Below are 24,000 nucleotides of genomic sequence, written 5' to 3'. Positions count from 1 at the left end.
AATTGCTTGGTGGGGGACTCCCCACCCCGCCCCTACCCCCACCCCCACCCCTGGCCATGCATGCGGTGTTTTGTGTAATAGTAAAAGAGACACATGAGAGAAAAAACTGGTTTTCTGAAAACAGATGAGCTAATGCTTATCAAGCATTTTGTACTCAAACATTAGCTTTTATTTTGGTAAGGATCTGGAGACTTAGAGGCCTAACAGAAGCCCCTGCTCTGTGTTGATCCAAGAAAACTTAAACACCGTGGACTTCGGAGGGGGTACTAGACAGTGGTCTTCGACACAGAGAAAGAAGACCTTGTGTCTTCAGAAAAGGTGGGTCAGGGGTAAAGGAAACCTCCAGCTCCCTGTGGCTCTTAAGAAGACTTTATGTATGAATTACTTTGTGCAGAGGCCTGTGGGAGGAAGTCCAGCTTAATCTGTAAACTGTGTTGGGGTCACATCACAGGCAGAGGCAGCAGGGATTCAGAGCTGAAAATCCAGGTCCTACTGGGACACCGCTGCTGCCGCAGGCGAGCTCACTCAGACACGTTTCTTAACTCCTTTGAGTCTCGGTGTCCTCACTGATAAAATGGCGCCACCTGCGTGCCAAAGGTTAGCTTTGTTGGCTTCTTTCTACAAAAAAAAACAGAGACACGGAGGTCCTGGGTAATCTTGGTCTGCAGGAGAAGGAGGGGATCATGGTATTTCCATGATTTTGAGCCCCCCATCCCTAGACTTGGTTCTAGACCAGAAAAATGCCGTTCAGTTTGGAACGCTTTGATTCTGACAGCCCCTACCTAGGCAGAGGACAGCGAAATGCAGGCACATTGCGGGCCCTCGGGGAAATGCTGTTTCAGTGAACTAAGGAATGGTATGTGCTCTATGAATATTTCTGATTGACTGATGATCTCTCTTATTTTTTATTTGCAGATGAGAAAAAGAAAACAAAAAAAATTGATAATGAACTCAATCCTGTCTGGAATGAGGTGACTTCATTTTTGTTTTTTAACTTTGTTTCAGTGGATAAGTTATATCTGGTTGTCCTGTCTTTGGTCAGAGGTGAACTCTGCCCTTTGGAAGGAGAATTGCTGCATTTCATACACACACACACCTCTCCCCACTTGCCATCCCACCTTCCATCTCCCTCTGTGGCCATGGAGACTGTGATTCAGTTCAAGGAGAGGGAACACAGTGACATCTCCTGTACAGTTGAGGTGTGGTGAGAGGAGCCTGGATGGTAGTGAAGTGGGTTGGATTCTAGCCTGCAACCTTGAGCTTGCTCTGTGACCTTGGTCTGGTCATGTTACCAATACAGACACATCTGTAGAGCAAGTGGTGGTATTAGATCATCTCTGGAGTCCCACAGGGAACACTCGGTAATTAAAAACATGTCTGCATGTGACTAATCAAGAGAGTATCACATGATAGTTTGGGTATCTGGCTGAGCCAAAACATTTGCTGTTTCTTTGTTGATAAAATAGTATATATTTAACATAGAAATTTTGAAAACTTTAGATCAGTGTAAAAAATTACCTTTGGTCCCACTATCCAGAAGCAACTACTGTTAACATCTGGGGTGTATGAAGAAATGTTTATTGCGTGACTATATTTAATAAAATTCAATGTCTTAAAATTAACAAATTAGCTATGTAAAAATAGGAAGCAAGTACAGTTTTCCTGGTTTTTTTTTTTTTTTTTTGCTATTATGTCCTGAGCACATACCCATGTCATTTCATTCAAAAGCATTTTTAATGATGATATGATATGGTATTGAAGGGATGTAATTAAATTTACTTACCACCTCTGCTGGTGTTTAATATATTTATAGAAATGTGAAAATTTGAATTCTTTCCACTGAGTAGGATTTTCCTGTGCTAAGTTTTGAAAAGTTGGTCCTCAGGCCCATTATTTTTCCCCAAAGCCAGTCACACCTCCCTGGATAAGTGCAGTGATAAATGTCTTTGATGTTTTCACTAAGTCCGGAGACTGTGAAGACCCCTCCCAACTAGTTTCAATATCTCTGTAAGATAAAGACCACACCATCTCACTTCAGGTAAAGACAGACAACTTCCTGATGCTTTTCTGAAAAGCCCTCACACAGAGCTCCAAAGAGAAAATAATAAGTTCATGAACATGCACATTTTGTGCTTCAGGTTTTAAGGAATCCTAGCGTGTCTCTCTCTATCAGAGGTCAGTGCACGTGGCCGACGGCAGAGAGATGTGTGATCACGTGAGCAGGCATGTCCTTGAAGGGCATCCTCCTTCTCACCCCATTTTGTTTCCATCAGGTTTCCTCCCTCATATTGTGAAAGTATTTATCAGATAATCTTTCGAACTGCAGTTTTATAACTGAAATCTAACCAAATGAAGTGCCAACCCATTAGGATTAGTGGGTGTGTTCTAATTTGAACTATGAGACAATTCTCCATCCATTACAGACTCATCACACAGAGCATTAAGTCATCAGTAGACACTGCTTTAAGTCATTTATTACACAGTCAATCAAAGGCATCAATAGTGTTATGCTGATTTTTTTTTTTACATTTGTCATCAGACAGCAATTTGTTGCATTAAGATGAAGGTCTCATTGACCACTGTGGGACCTCAAATTAGGGACTGATGCATTTTGGAAAGTGTTTTCTAGATTATTCATCTCTTGGATAATAATATGGTTAGGAAGAGCAAGTAATTTAAAAATAACCATTGAAGAAAATGTTTTCACGCATACAGTTTATTTCTTGCTACAATCATGGTAGGTGTTCAGCTCTCTTACTATGGGAGAGAGGCTGGTGACCATAGAGCCTGGTAAATGGGAAGCTAGGAGCCACCTCCAGGTCCTTTGAGGCTAAATCTGGTTTATTTTCCCACAACCCTCAGCAGCCTCCAGGTTTAGAATTTAATTTATCACTTAATCACTTCCATCTAATTATAGAATGAAGTAATTTGAAGGATTGTCATTGTGAAGATAATAACCCAACTTTCAGTGTTGGTACATTTCCTTGTATTTCCTGATCCTTTTAACAGTTTGTGTGTCTGTTTTGTTTTCATAACCTTTCTTTGGACAGATTTTGGAGTTTGACTTGAGAGGTGTACCGCTGGACTTTTCGTCTTCCCTTGGAATTGTTGTGAAAGATTTTGAGACAATAGGACAAAATAAGTAAGTTGATTTCAGCCGTTTTTCTCATTTTACATATTATCATACTATTATTTATTTTGTTGAAGGAATGCATCTTTAATAACATTTTATAATACTTCCAATATGATTATACTTTAGTTCCATATCATGCCTCACTTCTGAGCCAATATCAGATGTGGTTAATCAATCACAGTGCTTTTACCCAGATTTCTGTATTCCTAAGAGGCTGCAAAGGCTAAGCCAACACTAGCCTATCCAGTGTGGCCCGTAGGGTGAAACCTATTTACACCCCAGAAACATCTTTGTTAGTTGCATATAGTCATTTCCTGCCTCTGGTGGTTTATCTGAACGGCAGCTTTATTGGACACAAGCAAAATAATTTCTTTTCCTGATTATGTGTAACCTATACACATCTCATGGGAGTTATACTTCCAGCCCCTCTTCCATTTTATTGTCCTATTGGCCTTTTACACCCAACAGATCTGAACCAGTATCCTTGTCTTACTGCCCCTACCAATGTCCACTGGTCAAGGTTATGATGGCACACGATGCTGGCACCGAGGAGTGTCCCCTGGATAACGCTGGGGTTGTCCTAAATAGACTCCACTGGACAACATGACCTCAGTAAATCCATCCCAGTCCTTGATCCGGACTTGGGCCTTACACAGACTCAGAACCCAGTCGTAGGTAAACAGTTCACACCACCCTAGCTCACGAGAAACCAGTGCTTAACACCAGGTTACTTACTTGTTATTTTCCAATGGAAATGAATGCTTGGGGAAGGGCATGCCTGCTCTCTGATCAGTTGTTCCGTCCCGCGGAACAGTCAACTGGGGTCCCGAGTCTACCTGAAACGGATGAATAGGGATGGGAACAAGAGGCGCGAAGAAAGGCAGCAAGACAAAGGATTCTGATCAAGCTGCAAATTTTATTTTAGGCGGGGCTGTTATATAGGGGGCAGGGGAAAAGGGGAGGTGGTCCTGATAGGTTGTCCTGTGCATGCTCACTGCATGCTCTTGGCGAAGGTTGGTGGGTGGGCGCGTGATCAGCATCTTGATTGGTAGTTAGTACTCGTGATCAAGGGATGCCCACAAGGGTGGGGGCTACCTGGCTCGGCTGCAGTATCCTGTTTGGGGCTGCCTCAGCCAAGCCCTCCTGGTGCTATCTTCTTGAAAAGATTGCATCCGCCGTCTTTAGGCCCCGACAATCAGTGAATTCTCCTTTATGTCATACCACACTGGAAAACAAACTACTCTGTGACCTTGATTGTAAGATGTCATTAACCATAAGGTATACTATTGAATTAGTAACAGGTTTGGGGAGAGAAGAAAACCTTATATTAAGTGCCCGCATCAGCTGTAAGAAGCATCCCAATATTTAGCAATGTCAGTACATTTAAAAATGGCCCTGACTGCTATGGCTCAGTTGGTTGGGCATTGTCCTGCAAAGCAAGAGGCCACTGGTTCAATTCCCAGTCAGGGTACATGCCCGAGTTGAAGGGTCGGTCGCTGGTTGGGGTGCATGCTACGGCAACTGATTGATGTATCTCTCTTTCTCTTTCTCCTTCCCATCCCCTCTCTCTAAAAAGTAGATTAAAAAAAATATATCTTAGTCTCAGTCACATTTGCTATAATCAGAGGGCTGCAATGAGAGCAGTAAGTTGAGTTAGGGTGACCATATGCCCAGATTCCCTTGGGACAGTCCTGGTATGTTGTCCCAGCACAATAATTAGTAATGACCCTTTTGCTGTCAACAGTGGCTTGCTTTGGCCAGTAAATTAGATGGTCCCCCTAATCACTGGGGTCTTTTGCTTAAAGCCTTCAGACTAAGAAAGCCTAGACAGACATCTCTTCCCTGGGCAGTGCTTTGAGAGGTACCTCCCATGTTCACCTTTGAGAAGATCCTTTTCTCATGTTCCACTGCTGACAAATGCTCCTTGTGACCGATGCATTTTTTTTCTCAAGCTGTGTAAATACATTATGGCAAGTTCTGGTCCCACTCGCTTGGACTGAAAACCATTCTAGTTTTTTAAGGCTATGCTGCTTTGAACCAATCTCAGCTTTGAACCAATTATATGATAGCCTATCCCCCACCCCAATTCCCCAAGGACAGCTTTTTTCCCATGTTTCTAAGTTCTTGGAAAGTGGGTGATCAAGCCTCACTATAGCCTCATGTTGTTACTAAGAATATTCCCATCTCGTCTCTCCTCTTTCTGCAACTGGCACCACTATTTATATTCTAGACCAGCCTTCTCCACCAGACATACAGTGCAGGCTACATATGTAATTTGAAATTTTCTGGTAGATATGTTAAGAAACAAAAAGAAACAAGTATAATTAATCCTAGTAATATATTTTATTTAGTATCTCCACTATGTTATCATTTCAACACGTGACTAATATTTTAACAATCATTGAGATGCTCCACATGCATTTTAAATCCAGTGTGCATTTCATACTCACAGCCCATCTCCTCCAGGTTAGCCACATTTCGAGTGCTCCCTGGCCCCATGCGCCTGAAGGTCGCCATGCCGGATAGCACACACAGTTCCAGACCACTGGGCTCCCGGCCTCTGTTCTCTCTGGATCTTCTCCCTTTCACATCCTACCCAGCCTTTTGCCTGACACATCTTACTTTTTCTTTCTTTCCATTGTTTTTTTTCTAATTTAATTCTTATTCAAGTACAGTTTTCTGTTTTATATTCCCTGCCCTGCCCCCTCTTTCCATTGTTTGTGTCACGTGTTTCTCACTCGTGGCCACAGCCACCAGCCTGGCATAGGCCTTTATCACTTTGTGCCTCCTCTAACATAACATGACGCCCATGCCCAGCAGGCTGGCCTTAGAGATCACGTCTGTGTTTCACACAAAGTCCTTGCTTTCCTAAAGGTTACATGGTTGAGGAAGGGTCAGAAAACAAACAAGCACATGAAGAACTATTTAATGGGTCAGGTACTATGATGTGTTATAAGTTAAGGAGGAAACTGTGAAGAAAAATAAAGCAGAATAAAAGGCTAGAGAGGGATTGATGGTGGCGGGGTGGGGAGATCCAGTCTTATATGACATGGTGATAAGGTTATAGTTGAATAGAGACCTACATAAAGACAGCCATGCAGCTGTCTTGAGGGAAAGATTATTTCAGGCATGGAGGACAGCAAGTGCAAAGGCCCTGAGGCACGAGTATACTTGGGGTGTTGGAGACACACTGGAGAGTCCAGTCAGGACGGAGTGCAGAGAGCTGGAGAGGCCGGGATGCGGGGAGGGGAGAGAACTGCAGAGCCCCGGCACACATGGCTTTGTGAGCCACCACATGGGCTCTGGGTTTCGTTCCTAGTGGAATGGAGATCCATTAGAGGGTTTTGAGTATCATCTGACTTGTATTTTAAAAGTATCTCTCAGGCTTTCTGTGTGAAGACTTTCTGTGTATTTTAAAAGTATCTCTCAGGCTTTCTGGATGTAGACACCAGTTAGGAAGCAAGGAAAACAATACCGAGTGACTCTTATATGTTTATTTGACATTTGGTGAAAAGTCAGCGGGCCCTGGGATTACAGCAGTGAAGGTAGAGGATGGGTCCCCACCCTGAGACTCCCCTTGGCACTTACTTTGGGCATTTGGTGTGTATTTCTGGAGATAGGGTTAACGTGGGGTCTGTCTGGTCCGGGACATTTTTCTTTGCAACTTTGAATAAGGGTCCTTCTGAAGTTGGGGGGGCGCTCTACGCATCTTGCTGAGATATATCGCACTGGGTGTCATGGTGTCTGCTGAGCAGAAAGACAAAGTGAGCAGCTGTTACTATGGCATTGTTATGATGGGAATTTTTAGGCCTAACCAAAAAAGGTAGATTCTAGGCAAAACGTGAAGTTGGTCTTCGTTACGCTTTCAACCTTTCCCTTCCCTTCTTCTGGGAAGTCTTCATCCCCCACCCCTGCCTGGCTTCTCTCAGGCACCCAATGTCCTTATTTATGCTCCTGGCTCCCCCCGGGCCTGCCCTGTGAGCCTCATGTGTGCCATCTTTCAGTTCTTTTCCCCAACAGAACTTGTCTGTCCTGTGACTCAGTCTTCAAGGTCCTGCTGCTTGAAAGGAGCTTCCAAGAAACAGATCTGAGTGATGGTATAATGGCTACTAATAGTTCGCTGTGTTAACTTCCCAGGAACAATGACTTTGGCATTGAGACCACTGGTGACTTATTTGAAGAAGTGTACAGCATGAGAATTTGGGGCCCTGTGGCAGCATCATTGGGCAGTAAGGGGCCCAAATGATGGGGTCTTTGGTCTTTTTAGTCATCGGGAGGTCAGTTCTCTGTCCTGCAGATTTCCCTGCGTTGTTGTTTATGGTTGTCCAGGGAAAGGCCAACCCCAGCTGCTCTGGAGTGAACAGTATGGATGACAGTGCTCTGTGTGGCCTGTCCCTTTACTGTCCTGAGCTGCGTGCTTCTCTGCCACCAGCCAGGAATGATGATCTTTGGCCTTGTTTCCACCAACTAAACAATACACAGACCTTGGTCACATTACCTTCCGGGAAAAAAATTAAACTCATAGCTGTATTGTTCAAACTATGTGTGTTTTGGCCTTAGATTTTCTGGTTGGCTTTTCTACCAAAGCTTTGACCTTTGAGGATCCGCTCACTGCTCAGTATTGGAATGTTTTCCTCACCTGAAAGCACAGGGAGGGGGCAGAGGATTTTTCTACCAGTTTAAGGAATGTCTTGCCCCTTGACTTTCCTGTTGCTGTGGAGACCGGCTGTTCAAACATGGCTCTCGTGTCTGCTGCTCTGGGGCCTGTAGGCAAGCAAAGCGGGTCTGCCTGGGTCTGCCTGTGCGTCCGGGCCGGCACCCACAGCGACTGCCCACATCCAAGCCAAGCAAGCCCAGCGCTGGTGCAGCAGCGTTCCTCCTCGGGCACGGGGGGTGGGCTGGCGTTCAGTGCAGACTCTGTTCTTCCTCACCTTATAGTCGTCCAACCAGCCGTGTAGACTGGAGAGAGAAGAGCCCGAGGAGCCACTTGCTCACACGATGAACATGAAACGCTAGTTTTAGCTGAAATGTCAGAATGGAAGGGTTTTCTCAGTGGCTGAAGAATGAGAGTTCTCTTTGCAGACAGGCGGTGACTGTCACTCAGTGGGGACTTAGGGGTGCCCTTCGGAGGCATTATCCCACCTAATCCTCATCACCCAATGAGGCAGGTCCAGGCTTTCCTCAGAGAGCAGTCTGCTCAAGGTCACATGGCAGATACGTGTTAAAGACAGCGTTTACATCCAGACCTGTACTTTTGACCTTTACATTGTACTGATAACCTCTGACCAGCTACAGGAACCCAAATGTAGGTGGAATGATCATCTTTTTTGCTAAAATGGAAGTAATTTTTCTAATTTTGAAAAAAATAAAGAATATTCAGTGTCAATTGGTAGCTCCTTCCTAGGTAGACATTTTTAAAAATAATCTTTATTGTGTTTTTTTCCCATTACTATTTGGTCCCCTTATACTCCCCCGTCCCCCCCCCCAGCCCCCCAGCAATCACCACCCTAGATAAACATTTTAAGCTGGAATTTTAATACTATTGAATAGCAAATCACTTATGCACTTGCTCTACAGTGGGCAAGATAAATTCAGAGAGTATATCTCATCTTCACAATGACCTTAATAAGCAGAGATGAGACATGAAGCTCAGAAGTGTTGAGGCTGGGACCCTGATCCCTTGGCATCCTGGCCCTGTTGAACTCCACTTGAGTTCCTAAACAAGAACCATCTTCAGGAGCCTGGAAAAGCAGGAATGAAAAGTATTTACAAGTGTTCAGGTGTGTGTGGGTGCGTGCCCATGTGCCAGGGAGGAAAAGGAGATACCAAGTAGGGCTTTTGCATTTGCTATTTCCTCTGCATGGAAAGTACTTTCCCTCCAACTGCAAGATGTAGAGATGTAGAGTCTTGTCATTCGGCCTCAGCATCTCTGACCACCCACCCTGCCATCACTCCATCTCACTGCCCTGTTTTATTTCCTCTGTGGAAATGGTGGAGCAGGTCCACCTAGGCATGGGGATGTTTGGGTCAGGTTTTAGACAAGTACTCAAGGGTATGTGTTGGTCCATGCATCTGCTTCATCTAGTTCAGCATTTACCACCGTCTAAAATGTTCTTACATATTTATTTACTCATTTGACTTCCCCCTACTAGACAGGAAAGTCCACAGCTATTGTGTTCAATGCTTTAACATCAGCACTTAGCCTGGCTCACAGTAGACTGTCAGCAAATGTTTGTTGAATGAACAAATGAATAAGTGAGTTTATGATACAACCACGTGAATGGAATTTCACATTTTTAAAGTACCTTGCATCTGACAGTTAGCCCACTGATATTGGGCCATTTATGGAATTCTGTCTAGCTCAACCCTCTGAAACAGATTTCTGGTTCCAACTTGGGTTTAAGCTGCAAAGGAGTCAGAATATAAAGGAGTTGAATCACAAGAGAAACAAACACCTGCCCCAAATCCTCTTTTGTAGGGAGATGTGGAGCTTCTGTCTGATACAACCAAAAAATTGATAAAATATATGCAACCGTGGTTCCAGATATTGGACATCAGCCGCACAGTGCAGTGATCCCCAGAGAGTGGGGAGATAACTGAGATCAGCCCTGTGCGTGCCCAACTTAGTGCCTCTAGAGCATTTCCAGGCTGCGGTGCAGGGAGAGGGAGCTCAGCAGATCTTTCCTAGTCGACTCCCAGAGTTGGGCAGGTGCAGGCAGAGTCTAGAGGGATACACACACACACACACACACACACACACACACACACACACAGAAAGAGATAGATAGAAGAGAGAGAGAGAGAGAGAGAGGGAGAGCGATCCTGATTACAGAGGGTTCTCCTGACTCTTCAGCTGAGTATTAGTCAGTACAGAAACGGAGGCAGGGAAAAGAACCATCTGGAAGGGGCAGAAAGAATAGTCCTTGAAACACACACAGGGCTGAGAATCGTAAGTGCTCCCACCAGCCAGGGTGGAAAAACCTTCTAATTTATGAGCACTGGGTAGAGTACGCAGAAGGATTTTACTTTAGTCCTGTGAAGAAAAAAAGCAGATGTACTATTAATAGATAATATTAATAATAGGCAAGGACTATGAAACATGTATTACGGTTATTTCCATGGTTCAAGAAGGTAGAAGAATGCTTGAGCATGTTAAGCAGAGACATGGAAGGTATAAAAAAGATCCAAAGTAAACATCTAGAGATGCAAATTACAATGTCTGAGACAAAATGACCGTAATTATCTCTCTAAGAGTTTGCATTTCTAGTACTCATATTTTCCCCTCCATATGAGTCTACTTATGCATTCAAAACCACCATCGCACCCCCACATAAATGCAGAGTGAAGTTAGAAGCATCATCTGAGTATAAATCACTGAGCAAGGCATTGTTCTGCCGTAGAATGAGTAAGAGGGAGCTGCCTAGGACCTACCAATGTACCTCAGAGGAAGTTTACCCAAGCTGCTGTAAAGGGGGGGGCGGGGCAAGTGGTCAGCTGTATGATTGTGACATTGGTTTGGAACTTGGCTCTTACTGATTGGATGACTCTTGGCAAGTCTGTTCATCTGTTCAGGGGACTTTAATACTTCCTCAGTAAATGGTAGACACAAGGGGACATTTAATATAAGAAATGAAAAGATCACTTAAGTTTCCTGAGGAACAATATATTAGCCAATATCTGTAGTGAACTTACTATGTACCAGTCATTGTGTTAATGCTATTGTACACATAATTGCATTTAATTTTGATAATGATGGTGAGACAGACTTATCTTCCACTACTGGATGAGAAAAATGTGGCTCAGAGAGGTTCACCAAACTGCTGAAAGGCACCCAGATCTTTAAGTGGAAGCACATCGATTTAACCTAGTTAGTTATGTCAAGGTCCTTTCCCACAGAGCTCAGACAACCCCAAACTTATACCGTGTGTGTGTGTGTGTGCGTGTATGTGTGTTTGGGTTGAGGGTCTGGGTGCCAGGATGTGAAAGTGACAAAGTAACAGAACACACACAGATATATATACACATGGTGATACTGGGGGCCATAGAACTAGATAAAGAAAAGGAACACACTTGGGTGGTGAAAATACTAACTCCCTGGGCAAAGGCTGTATTTATTTATTAATTAGAGAAAAAGACTGATTTGGAATGGAGTTAATTTGGTGAGCTATAGTATGGTATCACTTATGAGAACTTTTCATGTCCTGGTATGTACACAAAAGACCTTGATTCCAAGCATTTAATATTTTCATCTCTCCTAGTGATGAGACTCACTTCTGGCATTGCTGGGTGTAAACTTGAGAGCAGGATTTGTTGAGGTGGTCCCCAGGACCTTTCTTTCTCCCAGTGTGGCTGACGAGGAGGGGAGGACAGCCCACGGTGGAGCCAGGTGTTCCACCTGGAGTGGCTTCTCAGGCTGTGTGGAAGTCTCAGCTGGAAGCAGATGTCACCGTGGGGTAGGATTCTCACTTGTGAGTTCCTTTTAGTTCCATACTTTCAGTAGAGCGGCAAAGCTGTGCAATGACCAGAGTTGGCTTGGGCTGGCTGGCTCGGGCTGTGGGAGAGGCTGAAGCCCACTGTTTCACCCACTGGAGGCGAATTAAGTAGCTGTGCAGTCCAGCTGGCATTTACTAACATTCCTTAAGTGGATGTGGGTCACAGCCCTGGACAAAGACACCCAGACAGACCACAAGAAAAAGGGCTTTTATAATGACAAGAAGTATAATTATCTTCTAATTGCACTTGGAAGACCACCTCTTAGAAGAGGAAGCTTTATAACCTGTAAATCATTTGTAAGTTCATTGGGCTATCTTCAATGATATATTAGTTAATTTATTTATTCAGCAAATATTTGCTAATGTCTACTGTGTGCCAGACACTGTTCTAGGCACTGGGGGTACCCCCTCCATGCCTTTCATTGGGCTCACATGGGCCTTACATCTGAGTGGAAGGAACAGATAATGAACATAAATCCATATATAGTATATCAGATGATGGTAAGTATGACAAAGAAAAATGAAACAAGAAAAACAAGAAAATGACAAAGCGAAGGGTATCTGGTTTAGATAGGGTTTTTGTTTTGGGGTCTGTTTTATAACGAAACATTTTATGAGATGTATGGCTTTAAAAACTTCATTGAGCCCTGGCTGGTGTATCTTAGTGGATTTAGCATGGGCCTGTGAATCCAAGGGCCATCGGTTCAATTCCCAGTCAGGGCACATGCCTGGGTTGCAGGCCAGGTCTTCAGTAGGGGTGCATGAGAGGCAACCACACATTAATGTTTCTCTTCCTCTCTTTCTCCATCCCTTCCCCTCTCTCTAAAAATAAATAAATAAATAATTTAAAAACTTTATTCAGATTCCACTGAAATTGGATTGTATTCAAGCTACAGCTTGAAATTTACTTCTTGTCTAACCTTGGAAATGGAAATTATTTCTGAACGGATTCCTGGTATGTATAGCATTGAGGGTGGGGAGGGAGCTATTTGATGTATGTAAAAGAAAGGACTGGTTTGGAGAACTTTGCACAGCAACCGAGTAGAAATGGATGAGGGTAGTCACAAGAGGTTCCTATCTGTTCATTCATGCCCACCTCCCCAGGCCCAGACCCTGTGATTTAGACTGTGCATGAGTTCAGAGCAGCGTTCCCTGCAAGTCCTGGCCTGGAGTCACCTGCTTTTTTTTTTTGTTTCCTTTTTCTAGAGCAGGGTCTGAAATAACTATAAAAAGTGACTTTTAAGCACTTACCACATCATCCTTTTAATCCTTACAACTGTCCTGGTAAGAAACATCCAAATCTGTTCAGAATTTTTATGAGTTTATGTGAGCCAAACTGACAATTGCTGGGAAGCAAAATCTCAAGGGACTGGGAAAATGCTCTGGAGAATGGCAGTTTTGAAGCTTATTTTATACATTAGAATAAGAAAAGGAGACATAAGGAGAGTTACATGGAATTTACTGGTGGTAAATTAAGGAGGCAGGAGAAAGCAAAGCCGGAAACTCTCTGGGTTGGATAAAAAGTAAAACAAAAAGACATACTTCTTTTACACTGGTGGGCATAGGATAGTTAATAATTAACATTTACAGCACCTAGAGATGGTATTTGAAGAACAAGATAACAATGAGGGGTTCTGTGATCTGCTTTGGTGAGGTGGGGGTGTCCTGAGGGGTCAAGAAAAGACTATTCTGACATTTGAAAGGCATGTTATCTTAGATGCAACAAAACAAAACAAAACAGGCTCACCTTAGGTAAAGACTGACCTTTGTCAAGGAATCTACAGGCCAAGGACATGACTTCCCTCAATGTCCTAGGACTCACTTTTGGTCAGGAGTTTTTATGCTGAGACCATTCACTGTGGTTATTTTCCGTCTCCAAGTTTGTAAGGCCCGCCACCTAGGCCTCCCCTGAGCTTGTCAGGTTTAGTATATACCTCCCTTTTCATTCACACAACAATACAATTAGGTAGAAGTTTTCATCATGCCTGTTTTACCCATGAAAAAACTGAGGCTCAGAGACCTTAACCTGCAGTACAAGGAGGAGTACAAATTAACCAGGTCTGCCTAGCTCCAAGTTCTCATCACTATGTTACTCTTTATCCTTACCTGATAATGTCCAAGTGCTACGTGGATGGATGGATGGAGCGTGAGTGGATGAATGAATGAATGAAAACTACTACCTTGATTTTAATGGATAAGGGATTAGGCAGAGACAGAGCTTAGGAGCTCTGCTAAACCATCCAAACAGGCAAGCACAGATTCATATCTTTGAGGACTGAGTGAGCAGGAGATTGGTCAGGTGCAAATAGCAAAATACCAGGTTACATTCATTTATTCAAGAAATAATAACAGCATCTCATATACACCAAGCATTAGGCTAGTTGACCTGCCCCTTTGCAGCCAGAAAGTACCTGACTCTGGCCTCGGTGCCTCATTAGCCAGCAAGGCTTTAATGCAGTGACCTGGGCTTCCACTTGGCTCCTTCCCTTGTCCAAATGACCACCATTTTTTTTGCATCGGAGGTGAGAGGGTGGGGAAGGCCTGGCAAAAAGGGAGCTGTTGGTGGCCCTGAATCCCGCCAACCCTGCCACAGCCTCCAGGTTGGTGATTCCAAAACCTGGGAAAGGAGTTTGTTCAAAGTATAGGGCTCAGCCTCACCCCCAGGGGGCGTTGTACACAGCGAGGTTTGGGAACCAATGCATAGAACAGCGTTTCCAAGGTTTCTGAGTCCCTTGCCCACCTTCAAAGAACAGGACAAAGGCCTCAAGGCTCTCTTACCATCGTGGTATGAAGTTAGGAGAGGAAGCCATAGGAAGGGTGCATGTGACTAGGCCCTCCAAATAGATTTTAATGGGGTTTTGCTCACTGCTTTGTTCAATTAAACAACTGAATTTTTATTCCCGTTTTTTAAATATGAACCTATATTATCATACTGAATGGACTTTTTCAAAACTATGCACATCCCCTTCTCTCCAGATCTTTGCCAGCTTCCTTTCCATCCCCCAGGCCTCCACTTTTCCCTGCCCCATTAAGACCATTGTTTCTCAAATTTGCTGGGTATAAGAATTAACTAAAGGAAAAGTTTAACTCAGGATCCTGGGGGTCTGTAACCACCTTCATGATTCTGTTACAGGGGAGTAGCGGTGGGGGGGGGGGCACATTCTGAGGAAGGGTTGGTGAGCTATGAGCTAATTCAGAAGATGGGCTGGTTAGAGACTCCAGAGAATGTCCCAGTGGTGGAGTGGATAGGTGACCCCGGGAGCACCCCTGGGGAGTATTTTGCTTGGCTCTCCCACTTTCTGCCTTGGAGCCAAGAGAAGAGCTTTCAGGATACTGACTGGCCCAGGGAAGGGGCCACTGTGGGGAAGAGCGACAGCTCCCCTCCTTCCTGCACTAGCCTGGCAAGGCTCAGCTGGCTGGGAGCCCAGTGCTTCAAGGAGTGGATAGGTAATGGTCCTTTCAGGTTTTCTACAGCGGGTGTTGGAGCAGCTTAGAAAAGTATTTGTCCCAAGCCCAGCTGGGGACTGTTATTCCTTCTCAGAGGATGGGAAGTTGAGACATCCCTAGGGGCAGAAACACTGGGACATGTGATTACTGACCAGCCTCCGACACAGTTTTCCTCCCCCTCAGCCCCGTGAGGGCATTTCCAGTAATCCCTCCTCCTGTAATCCTTGTGGGTCCAGCCTTGCTGTGCAGACAACCCCATAGCCTTGAGCTTCCTGGGTTCAGACCTCAGCCAGCAAAGCCCTTACTCACTGCAGTGGCATGTGGCTGTTAACATTTGCGTCCAAGCTAATGTTCTTTTCCAAACACACACTAGACTCTGTTTTAGCAAGAAAGAAACAGTTGAAGAAGTTCTTCACCAACACTTGCATGACTAAACTGACTAGTTTACAGCTAAACTCTTGTTTCCCCAATTGGAGCAGCTAATTTTCAAGTAGTTACCTCCACTGCTTAGAACTAGTTGGGTGTCTCATAGAGACCCAACCCAAAACGGTGTGGACGTTCATGCAACAGGAGCAAAACTGGCCTTTTCCGTATATTAGAATACATCTGCATCTTATTAATTCCACAAGTAAAGCTGGAGAGCCAAATAGCCTTGAGATTCTTTCACTATAAAGTTTTGTTTGACACACGGTCCATCTGTTTTAGTGGTGGGTGGAGTTCATGGAGAGACTCTTATTTTTCCATGAAAATACAGGGCAAAGTCCCTATTACTGTCACACTTTAACATATTTATGGTGTTAGTAATCTGAAAGAAAAAGGGTTCTTGGTTTAGTGTTACCTCCTTTAAAGGAATTTGGCTTGTGGTCTGACTGGACTGTTCCTATCCCCTGTGTAGGAGGCCAAGTCATCGTTTCGTGGACTCACAGTATTTTGTATCCAGGCAACCTCATAGAAAATAGGCTCTGCCTGGCAGGCGTGGCTTCCAGCCTCAGACTTCCCCATAGAGGCTGTTTTCTGCAGCTTACAGTGAAAGCTCTTAGAAGTCGTAACTGCATTTTTCTTCAGTGCAACCTAGCTGTTAAAAGTATTTTGGGGATTTCATTTAAACATACTTATCTTTACTTTAGAAAAGAAAATTCAAGATTCTTTTACAGTCCCCACACCCCTCCTCCAACACACAAAAGCATCAGAGTTTTATGAAGAAAAAAATGAATCTTAAGAAATGGGACTAGCCCAGACTGGTGTGGTTCAGTGGATTGAGGACCAGCCTGTGAACCAAAGGGTTGCAGGTGTGATTCCCAGTCAGGGCACAGGCCTAGGTTGGGGGCCAGGTCCCCAATAGGAGGCCCTCGAGAGACAACCACACATTGATGTTTCTCTCCCTCTCTTTCTCCTTCCCTCCCCCTCTCTCTAAAAAGTAAGCAAATAAAATCTTTTTTAAAAAAAGAAATGAAACTAAAGTTTTCTTAAAGAAGGGATTGAGGTAAGACTTTCCAATTGGCTTCATTTATTTTATTCCATTTCTGGCCAGTTATCTTTTATCACCCTCTCACGCCCTATCCTGGGGAAAGGAAAGCAGCAGATAGCTGTTGAGTCAGAATGGAATTGTAAAACCACTCAGGGCCATAAAAGGCCAACAGAAGGGCTTTGTGTTTTAGGCAAGACTGTTCTCTCCAGTTAGCCACAACTCCCACCACTCCCTATTGTCTTACCCGTCACTCACTGTGTTTCACGTTTCTGTTATTGGCCTAACCTTTCCTCCTGACACACTGTATGAATTGAAGTTTGATTTCAAACTACCTTTGAAGGCGGAAACTTTGCCTTGTGTTCTGGATTGTCCTTTATGGGCACATCTAGGATATTTCCCCTGCTAAATCAATGAACAGACTTTAAGAGAAGAGAAAAGAAAATTTTAAGATATTTTTCTAAAAACTAAGATATATGTAGAAGATGTTACATATATAGGCCTAGTGGCAGATTTTTAGAGCTGAAAGGGTCTGAGGGATTATTTATTTCAATCTATTTGTTTTTAGGTGATGAGGTGGGTTCAGAGAGTTAGGTGACTTAGCCAAGGACTTGAAGGAAGTTGGAACACAGTGTTAAGGCTAGAACAGGCATCATCTAAGCAATGGTTCTCAACTTGGGGTGATTTTGCTCACCAGGGGACAATTGGCAATATGTAGAGATGTCAGTGGGTGGAGGCCAGGGATGCAGCTGAACATCTGACAAAGCTTAGGACAGCCCCCAAGACAAAGAGTTGTGCAATCCAAATGTCAGGAGTGCTGAGCTTGGTAAGTGCTGGTCCAGCCCAGGCCAGTCTTCTTCCATTCCAGCATTGCTCCAGCACGCTGTACTTTCTGTTTTGTTCCCCAGGATTATTTATTGCAGGTAGAGATTCAGGTCATCCTGATGTTAGCACAAGCGGATCAGTACATGTTTAAGGGTACATTGTCTTTACTTAAATCACAAAGTTATGTTATGAATCACTGAACTGTCAGGAATAAAGTCCAGTGTGTTACTACATCTTTTAAGAAGAGTACCTCGTTTAGACATTCGATACTAGTCAGATGACTTTAAAACTGTAGTTTTCACATTTTGTTCTTAAAAACTCAACTAGACAAGCCCTTGGCCTACTGTCCTATTTTCAAAACATGGAAAGAAGTTTTCCTCAGGCTCACACTGTGTGGCTCCATAAGGTGAATTTTTCTGATTATTATCTTTGTTGGAAAGCCTAGAGTTAATGTCATACTGAACTACAGTTTCTTCATCCTGAGTTTTTGATGCAAGGAATCTCTTCTGTCACTTTGAGGATTTGATGCTTAGTGTTCTATTTTTATGCTGTGATATTCTGTTCTGTGATCTCTGCTCTTTATTAGTATAAGTGACTAGAAGTGTAGGCGAGGTATAAGTAAATAACATTTAAAAATTCTTACTTTTTCTCTTTTCCATTTTCAGTATCCATACTGAGAGCACACCCTGGGCGCTCTTTGTTTCCACAAAGGGAGCTTTTTCAGTTCTCCCAGCCTCAAATCATGTTGTGTGTTATAACCCTCAATTTATAGACTGTATTCTGTGCGTTACATTTTTATATTGACTGACTCTCTGGGGATGTGTGTCCAATAAATTTTTTTGATCATGCGACCTAACTACAAAAAATAGTTTGCGTCTTATTCTCAATATATGTAGACTTATTTAGTTCTTTCCTTCATTTAGTTAATAGCTATTAAGAAATGTACCATGTTCTAGGCACTGGGGTTAGTGGAGGGAACAGACCAGGCAACAATTCCTGCCATTAGGAGCTTTACTCAGTGAGCCAGGACACCTGTGTGCCAGAGTCAAGTGCACTCAGAGGCAGATGGGTGCTAGGGGCAAAATGCAATCCCTTGGTCCAGGAAGACAGAGAAGCGCATACATCTACCTTCTGAATGCTGCTCCAGAGTACATGGGATGGCAAGGTGGCCCCGTCAGTAAACGAGCAGCCTGTTTACGCTGCAGTGTCTACCTGTGTGGGTGCTTTTACACTGGGCAATATTGTATGGGTTCTTTTAAATTTTCATGACAGAAGAATACTTGAATTTTGTCTTGCTTTTCTCTCTTTTGGGGTTCTGAGGGGAGAGAGGGCTGAGTTCAGTCTTTGCCTCTCAGCCATCCATTTCATTCACGACTGAATATCTCATAGGCACCATAGGGAGACTCTTGAAATGACTGCTTGCTGTGGAGAAGGGATGGCTGACATGCAGTGTTGACTGCCAAAGTACTCTCCCGGGGTGAGAGAACAGTGGCCCACAGTTCACTGGGAGGGATTTTATTGATAACAGGTGGGTAGGAAGGGAATGGGGAGGTCTGATGAACGAGCGGAAGCGTGCCTCTTACCCAGGTTGCTGTTTCTCGTTTCCTCTGCAGATTAATTGGCACAGCCACCGTATCCCTGAAGGACCTGATTGGCGACCAGAGCAGATCGCTGCCCTACAAACTGATCTCCCTGCTAAATGAAAGGGGGCAGGACACTGGGGTAAGCGTTCACCTTCTTGATGAGTGGCTTCGTAGTGAGATGATTAAGCAGAAGTTTGTTAAGAAAAGAATGTGAAATTATAATGATCTTACTGTATACACACACAGGCCTACCAGTTTTGAGATAAAGTAGTCCATTAGCAAATAATTTCACCTTATCCTACTCTCAATTACAGAACTAGCAAATTAGGTAAACTTGATTTCTTACAACAGAATGCTAAAGAGCAAGTGGAACCCTCTCTCGGTACAGCTCTGCGCATGTTCACTCAGGTGTTCACATTTGTGGGCTGAGTATACTTCAGTGTATTAGATACTCCTTGAAACTCCTTGGAAGGTAACCTAATTACCTTGGAATATTGAGGTATTGGTAGCACGACCTTTATTATTGCATTAGCAGCTGTATGTTTTCTGATCACAGCCTCTCTAAATAAGTCCATATTGATATTGTCTGATATGAGGCCAGAATTCTCTTCCTTGAGTGGGCTTAAAGAAATTGACTCAAGCATCACGGCTCTCAGATATCCCATGATTGCTAACGAGCTTTCACGAAGCTACCATTCGATGTCATTAACCTCTGACACCTTCATTTTCCAATCAATTCATTTTGCTTGGGAGCCTGACAAAGGAAGAAAATTTTATACTGAGAGAGGGCGTCTCTGTGGGAAAGAACAGAGGTCAGGCTTTTCAACATCCACTGGGAATGTCAGTTTCACTGATCTGGTCACCAAAACGGCTGGGTTTCCTGTGATCAGCATTCCAACCATAAAATGTAAATTCAGAATGTCAGCTATCATCTCTCTCCCCAAAACCTGACTGGGTGAAATGATACTTAGGAAACATGGTACAAGTCAGTGATTTTTTTTTTCTGGCTACCTTTTTTCTCTAAGCAGAGAAGAAAGCATAGGTAGAACTCTGCAATGGCAGAGCTATGGTGATTGACTAGAGTAAGGGAGATCAGAAGCCTAAAGTCTGGCTTCCCTGGTATCCTCTCATCCCTGTTAGAGGTCCCTGGACCGCCTCTGGGAATCCTGAGGTGTTTGGGAAACCACTGATTCCGAGGTTGAGCCATTCATACTCTTGTAGGTTTTGAAAGTTTGGTTCTTTGATTAAGTTTAGCAACTGAGCACCTCCCCCCACCCCCCAGTGCTCCCTGCACTTGGTCTTCCTGTTGTGGCCTGGGTCTTTAGCATAAGGTGCTCCTCCCATGACTCTTTATTTGCCATTGAATTGTTGGGGGTGCCATTTATTATCCTGTTCTGTGTCTCCAAGATCATAGGTCCTAGTTGACCACAGAATGTGCCGATTAGTGAGGGAATATTCACTGGAGAGCAGACAGGTACAAAACCAAAGGAGGGAGGGAGGGGCAATCAGATGTAGCCAAGTAGCAAATGAGAATATAGGATGCCCTTTTACATTTGAATTTCAGAGAAACAATAAATGGTTTTTTAGTATAAGTATGATCTAAAGATTTTGTCTGTACTTTAACTGGGTGTGGGGTATGAGTGTGCACACGCAATTTTTATTTGCAAAGGAATTTCCTTATTCTGAGGTTTGTACTTTCTCATTTTTGGTGTGAAAATTTATTTCTTTTTGGTTGATAGTAACTGTGGGCATGTGTTCACATCTGTATGGTGACTTCCCCTAGCAAACTTTTCTGAAATTTTGCAGGTCATTGAAATATGAAAGTATAGGAAACTTTTCCATAAAATAGTGCCCCATGTGAGAAATTTATTTCAGATTTTAAAAGTAGGCAGTTCGATTGCCAGTCAGGGCACATGCCTGGGTTGCAAGCTGGTTCCCTGCAGGCCAACTCCCAGCAGGGGATGCACAAAAGGCAACCATACATTGATGTTTCTCTCCCTCTCTCCTTCCCCTCTAAAGATAAATAAATAAATAAAATCTTTAAAAAAATTTTTAAAAAGTAGGAATAATTTTATCTCCTAAAAGGAATTTGCATGTTTTCTTTTTTTCTGATAACGAAAGTTACGTAACATTTTCAGTTCTCCAGTCTTGCTTTGGCTCCTCGATTTCTTGGGGTCGTATTTTATGCAAGAGTAGATTATCTAGAACTTCATGATTTGCATATTTGTTTCCTCTTTAATCAGACTTGATTCCTTTTTTAATTCTATTTTATGAATCACATTATTATATACTATTTTATTGGTCATTCAAAGTTCTTTCTTAGAAGTATGAAAATAAATTCCAGCACATAACAAAGAAGTCAATGAGGCAAACAAATAACATAATCATTTAAAAGGAGCCTCTGTTGCTGTAATTCTGGGATTAGGTTTAATTACAAGTTCCTGCTTGCCTGTCCCAACTTCCAGTTGATGAGGTTGCCCTGTAGCAATGAGACTCTTGGCAACTTGTTAACAGGTAACTCCTTTCCCAGGCCGTCCCACTCCACCTGGGCTCACATGTGCGAAGACATAAACCGTGGAGTGTGTCATCCTTCTTTCTCTTCTCACTTTCCCATCCCCCTGCTTACCCCTCCTAGAACTTTTACTCCTGCTGAATTGGTTTCTGCTGGATCCATAGCATCCCAATGTCCTGTACTGATTCTGTCTGCAATGCATTTTTCTACCCAGGCCACCATTGACTTGGTGATTGGCTACGATCCACCTTCAACGCCACATCCAAATGACTCCAGTGGGACCAGCGGGTCAGGCATGGGAGGTAAGCTGACCCTGCTGAAGGCCTAGCCTACCCCTTGGGGGATTCTACTAAAGATACAGAAGGAGTCTCCAAGAAAGCCTCCTATATCCCTTACACTGTCTGTCTGTGCCCACCCAGACAGGGCCTTGCGAGGCAGGAGGACCTGCCCTGAATAGAGACATTACAACTGTTAACAAAATGATCTTCAAGGTCGAGGAGAAGGGTGGGACAGCCCCTTATTGACCAGCCTGAGAGTGAGCCGATCCAGTACTTACGGATGCCAGCAGACAGTTCTAAGCAAGGCTTTGCTACAAGGGTTTGTAGCTCCACCTCACACAATGTCCCCTGGCTATGAGGCTCCAGTAGTGGCCTCTACTCTCTTCCTGTGTCTCTTCACCTCCAAGTGGGCAGTTGCCAAGATGTGCTCTCAGCCACCAGTCTCCTGGTCAGTGCCCTTGGCCTTGACTCCTCCTGGCCCTCCATGCAGCCACTCAGTCCTTTAAACAACTGAAATTTTTGCATAACCCACCTTCCTCTCTTTGTTCTCAGACATGAGTTGTCAGTCATTTGGGGCCATCAAGTGCTGCTCTGGATGGTGTTGGGGTTGGTGTTGGGGGCTCGAGGGAGGGCTTTGGGTCTCACAGGTGGAAGGAAATCTACAGGACAGTCAGGCCTTTCACACGGCCGAGTTCGAACTCCTCTTTGTCTTTCCAGGGTGATGTGATGCTAAATGTCTGAGCTGCGTCACCAAACCCCTCCCCGTTTCCCCAGCCTTGGCATGTGCCCCAGAGAGGAAGGGGCCCCCTGTCTCACACACTCGCAGCCTTGCAATTCTCCTAGCTGGGAGGGCACCCTGGTACTTTTCCTTGCCAGGACTGGCTTCTCAGATTCTATTTTCTCTTTGTTTCTGCTGGTTCTGAACTTGCCTGAGTAGTCTGCTCAGCATCCGCAGCAGCACCTCCCTTCCTGCCCTGTGGCATTGCTGCTCTGCTCCCTCCTGGCCCCTTGTCTCAGGCCAGCCTGACCCCAGCCACTGCCCCACTCACTCACACCCCACCGATGGCCCCGTATTCAGCTTCTACTCCACTTACTGACCAGGTAGTTGTGTGGGGCAGTCTGGGGCAGCTGGCTCCTTCTTCTTCGGGCACCGCTGGGGCTGGCAGAGCCCCAGCACCTCAGCAACATGTTTTGCAGTTACCCCGTGCCCAGCAGCATCATGAGCTGTTGCTGGGTCCTCAGACACTCAGTCCCACAAGAGCTCTGCGGTGGCTCCCTTTTGCCGCCACAGCAGTGATGACAAAAGAAACGCAGAGGAAACCCACTGGTCTTGAACAGCACACCTTCACGGGCTGAGCTGAGTGGTTCTGCCCGTTTCCTTCTCACCGCCTTCACTGATCATGGCGTCAGCCTGGAAGGGTCGCAGGTACTTTCTGGCCCACGAAAGGCAGCCCCAACTGGTGGGATATCTGGAGTCACCTCTGAATTGGGAGGATGGGGTACCTGTCTCCACAATATCTTTTCTAAGCTGGACCTTGTATCTTCATTTCCTCAGGCAGCCGTGATAAAGTAGCACAACCTGAGTGACTTAAACAATAGAGATGTATTCTCTCACACTTCTGTAGACTGTGAGTCTGAAATCAAGGTGTCAGCAGGGTTGGGTCCTTCTGGGAACTTAGAGGGAGAATCTGTTCCATGCCTCTGTCTGAGCTTCTGGTGGGGGCCGGCCGTCCTTGGGGTCCCATGGCGGTAGGCCATCCCTGCGGTCTCTCTGTCTGTCATTACACAGTGTGCTCTCCTGTGTGTTTGCCTTCTCATGGTGTTCCCCTCCCTGGGTGTTTGTGTCTACATGTCTCACCTCTTAAAAGACACCAGCCATTGGGACAGGCCCATCCTCATCCAGTATAACCTCACCTTCACATCTACAAAGACCCTATTTCCAAATAAGGCCACATTCTGAGGTTATGGATGGGCACGGCTTTTGGGAAGACACTGTTCAACCCAGTACCCTGGTAGATAGAAGGTAGTTTTGTTATGTGTATCCCATTTCAAAAGCCCAAATGGTAAATGGGCCTTTTTGTGTTACCTGTTCAGCCAGGCCTTTAGTGACCAACACTGTGGTTCATTCAAACGAAGAGTAAACTTGTGCTTCATAGTAAATTGGTGCTATGTCATTTCTTAGTATTCATGGAGTACAATTGTTGGGTTTCTTAACCTATCGCCAGATGCTGCAGTGCTGGGGGTGGTAAATGCTTCACAGGTTTG

The 24,000-nt window shown here is 44.4% G+C and overlaps 1 protein-coding gene across 4 annotated transcripts in view; it reads left to right on the top strand.

Moving 5' to 3' along the window:
• The window catches only part of MYOF (myoferlin), a 146,250-nt gene that overhangs the window by 17,212 nt on the left and 105,038 nt on the right, over nt 1-24,000 (top strand). For all 4 annotated transcript variants that reach the window (XM_037047371.1, XM_037047370.1, XM_037047373.1 and 1 more), the window contains exons 2-5: nt 916-971; nt 3,051-3,142; nt 18,976-19,084; nt 21,672-21,759. In XM_037047371.1, coding sequence (XP_036903266.1) covers nt 916-971; nt 3,051-3,142; nt 18,976-19,084; nt 21,672-21,759 — 345 coding nt within the window. The remainder of the gene's footprint in view (nt 1-915; nt 972-3,050; nt 3,143-18,975; nt 19,085-21,671; nt 21,760-24,000) is intronic.

Source organism: Sturnira hondurensis, unplaced genomic scaffold, assembly GCF_014824575.4.
Source record: "Sturnira hondurensis isolate 20B ecotype Veracruz unplaced genomic scaffold, ASM1482457v3 Scaffold0005563, whole genome shotgun sequence".
NCBI classification, from domain to species: domain Eukaryota; kingdom Metazoa; phylum Chordata; class Mammalia; order Chiroptera; family Phyllostomidae; genus Sturnira; species Sturnira hondurensis.
This window is presented reverse-complemented; position numbering and strand designations above follow the sequence as displayed.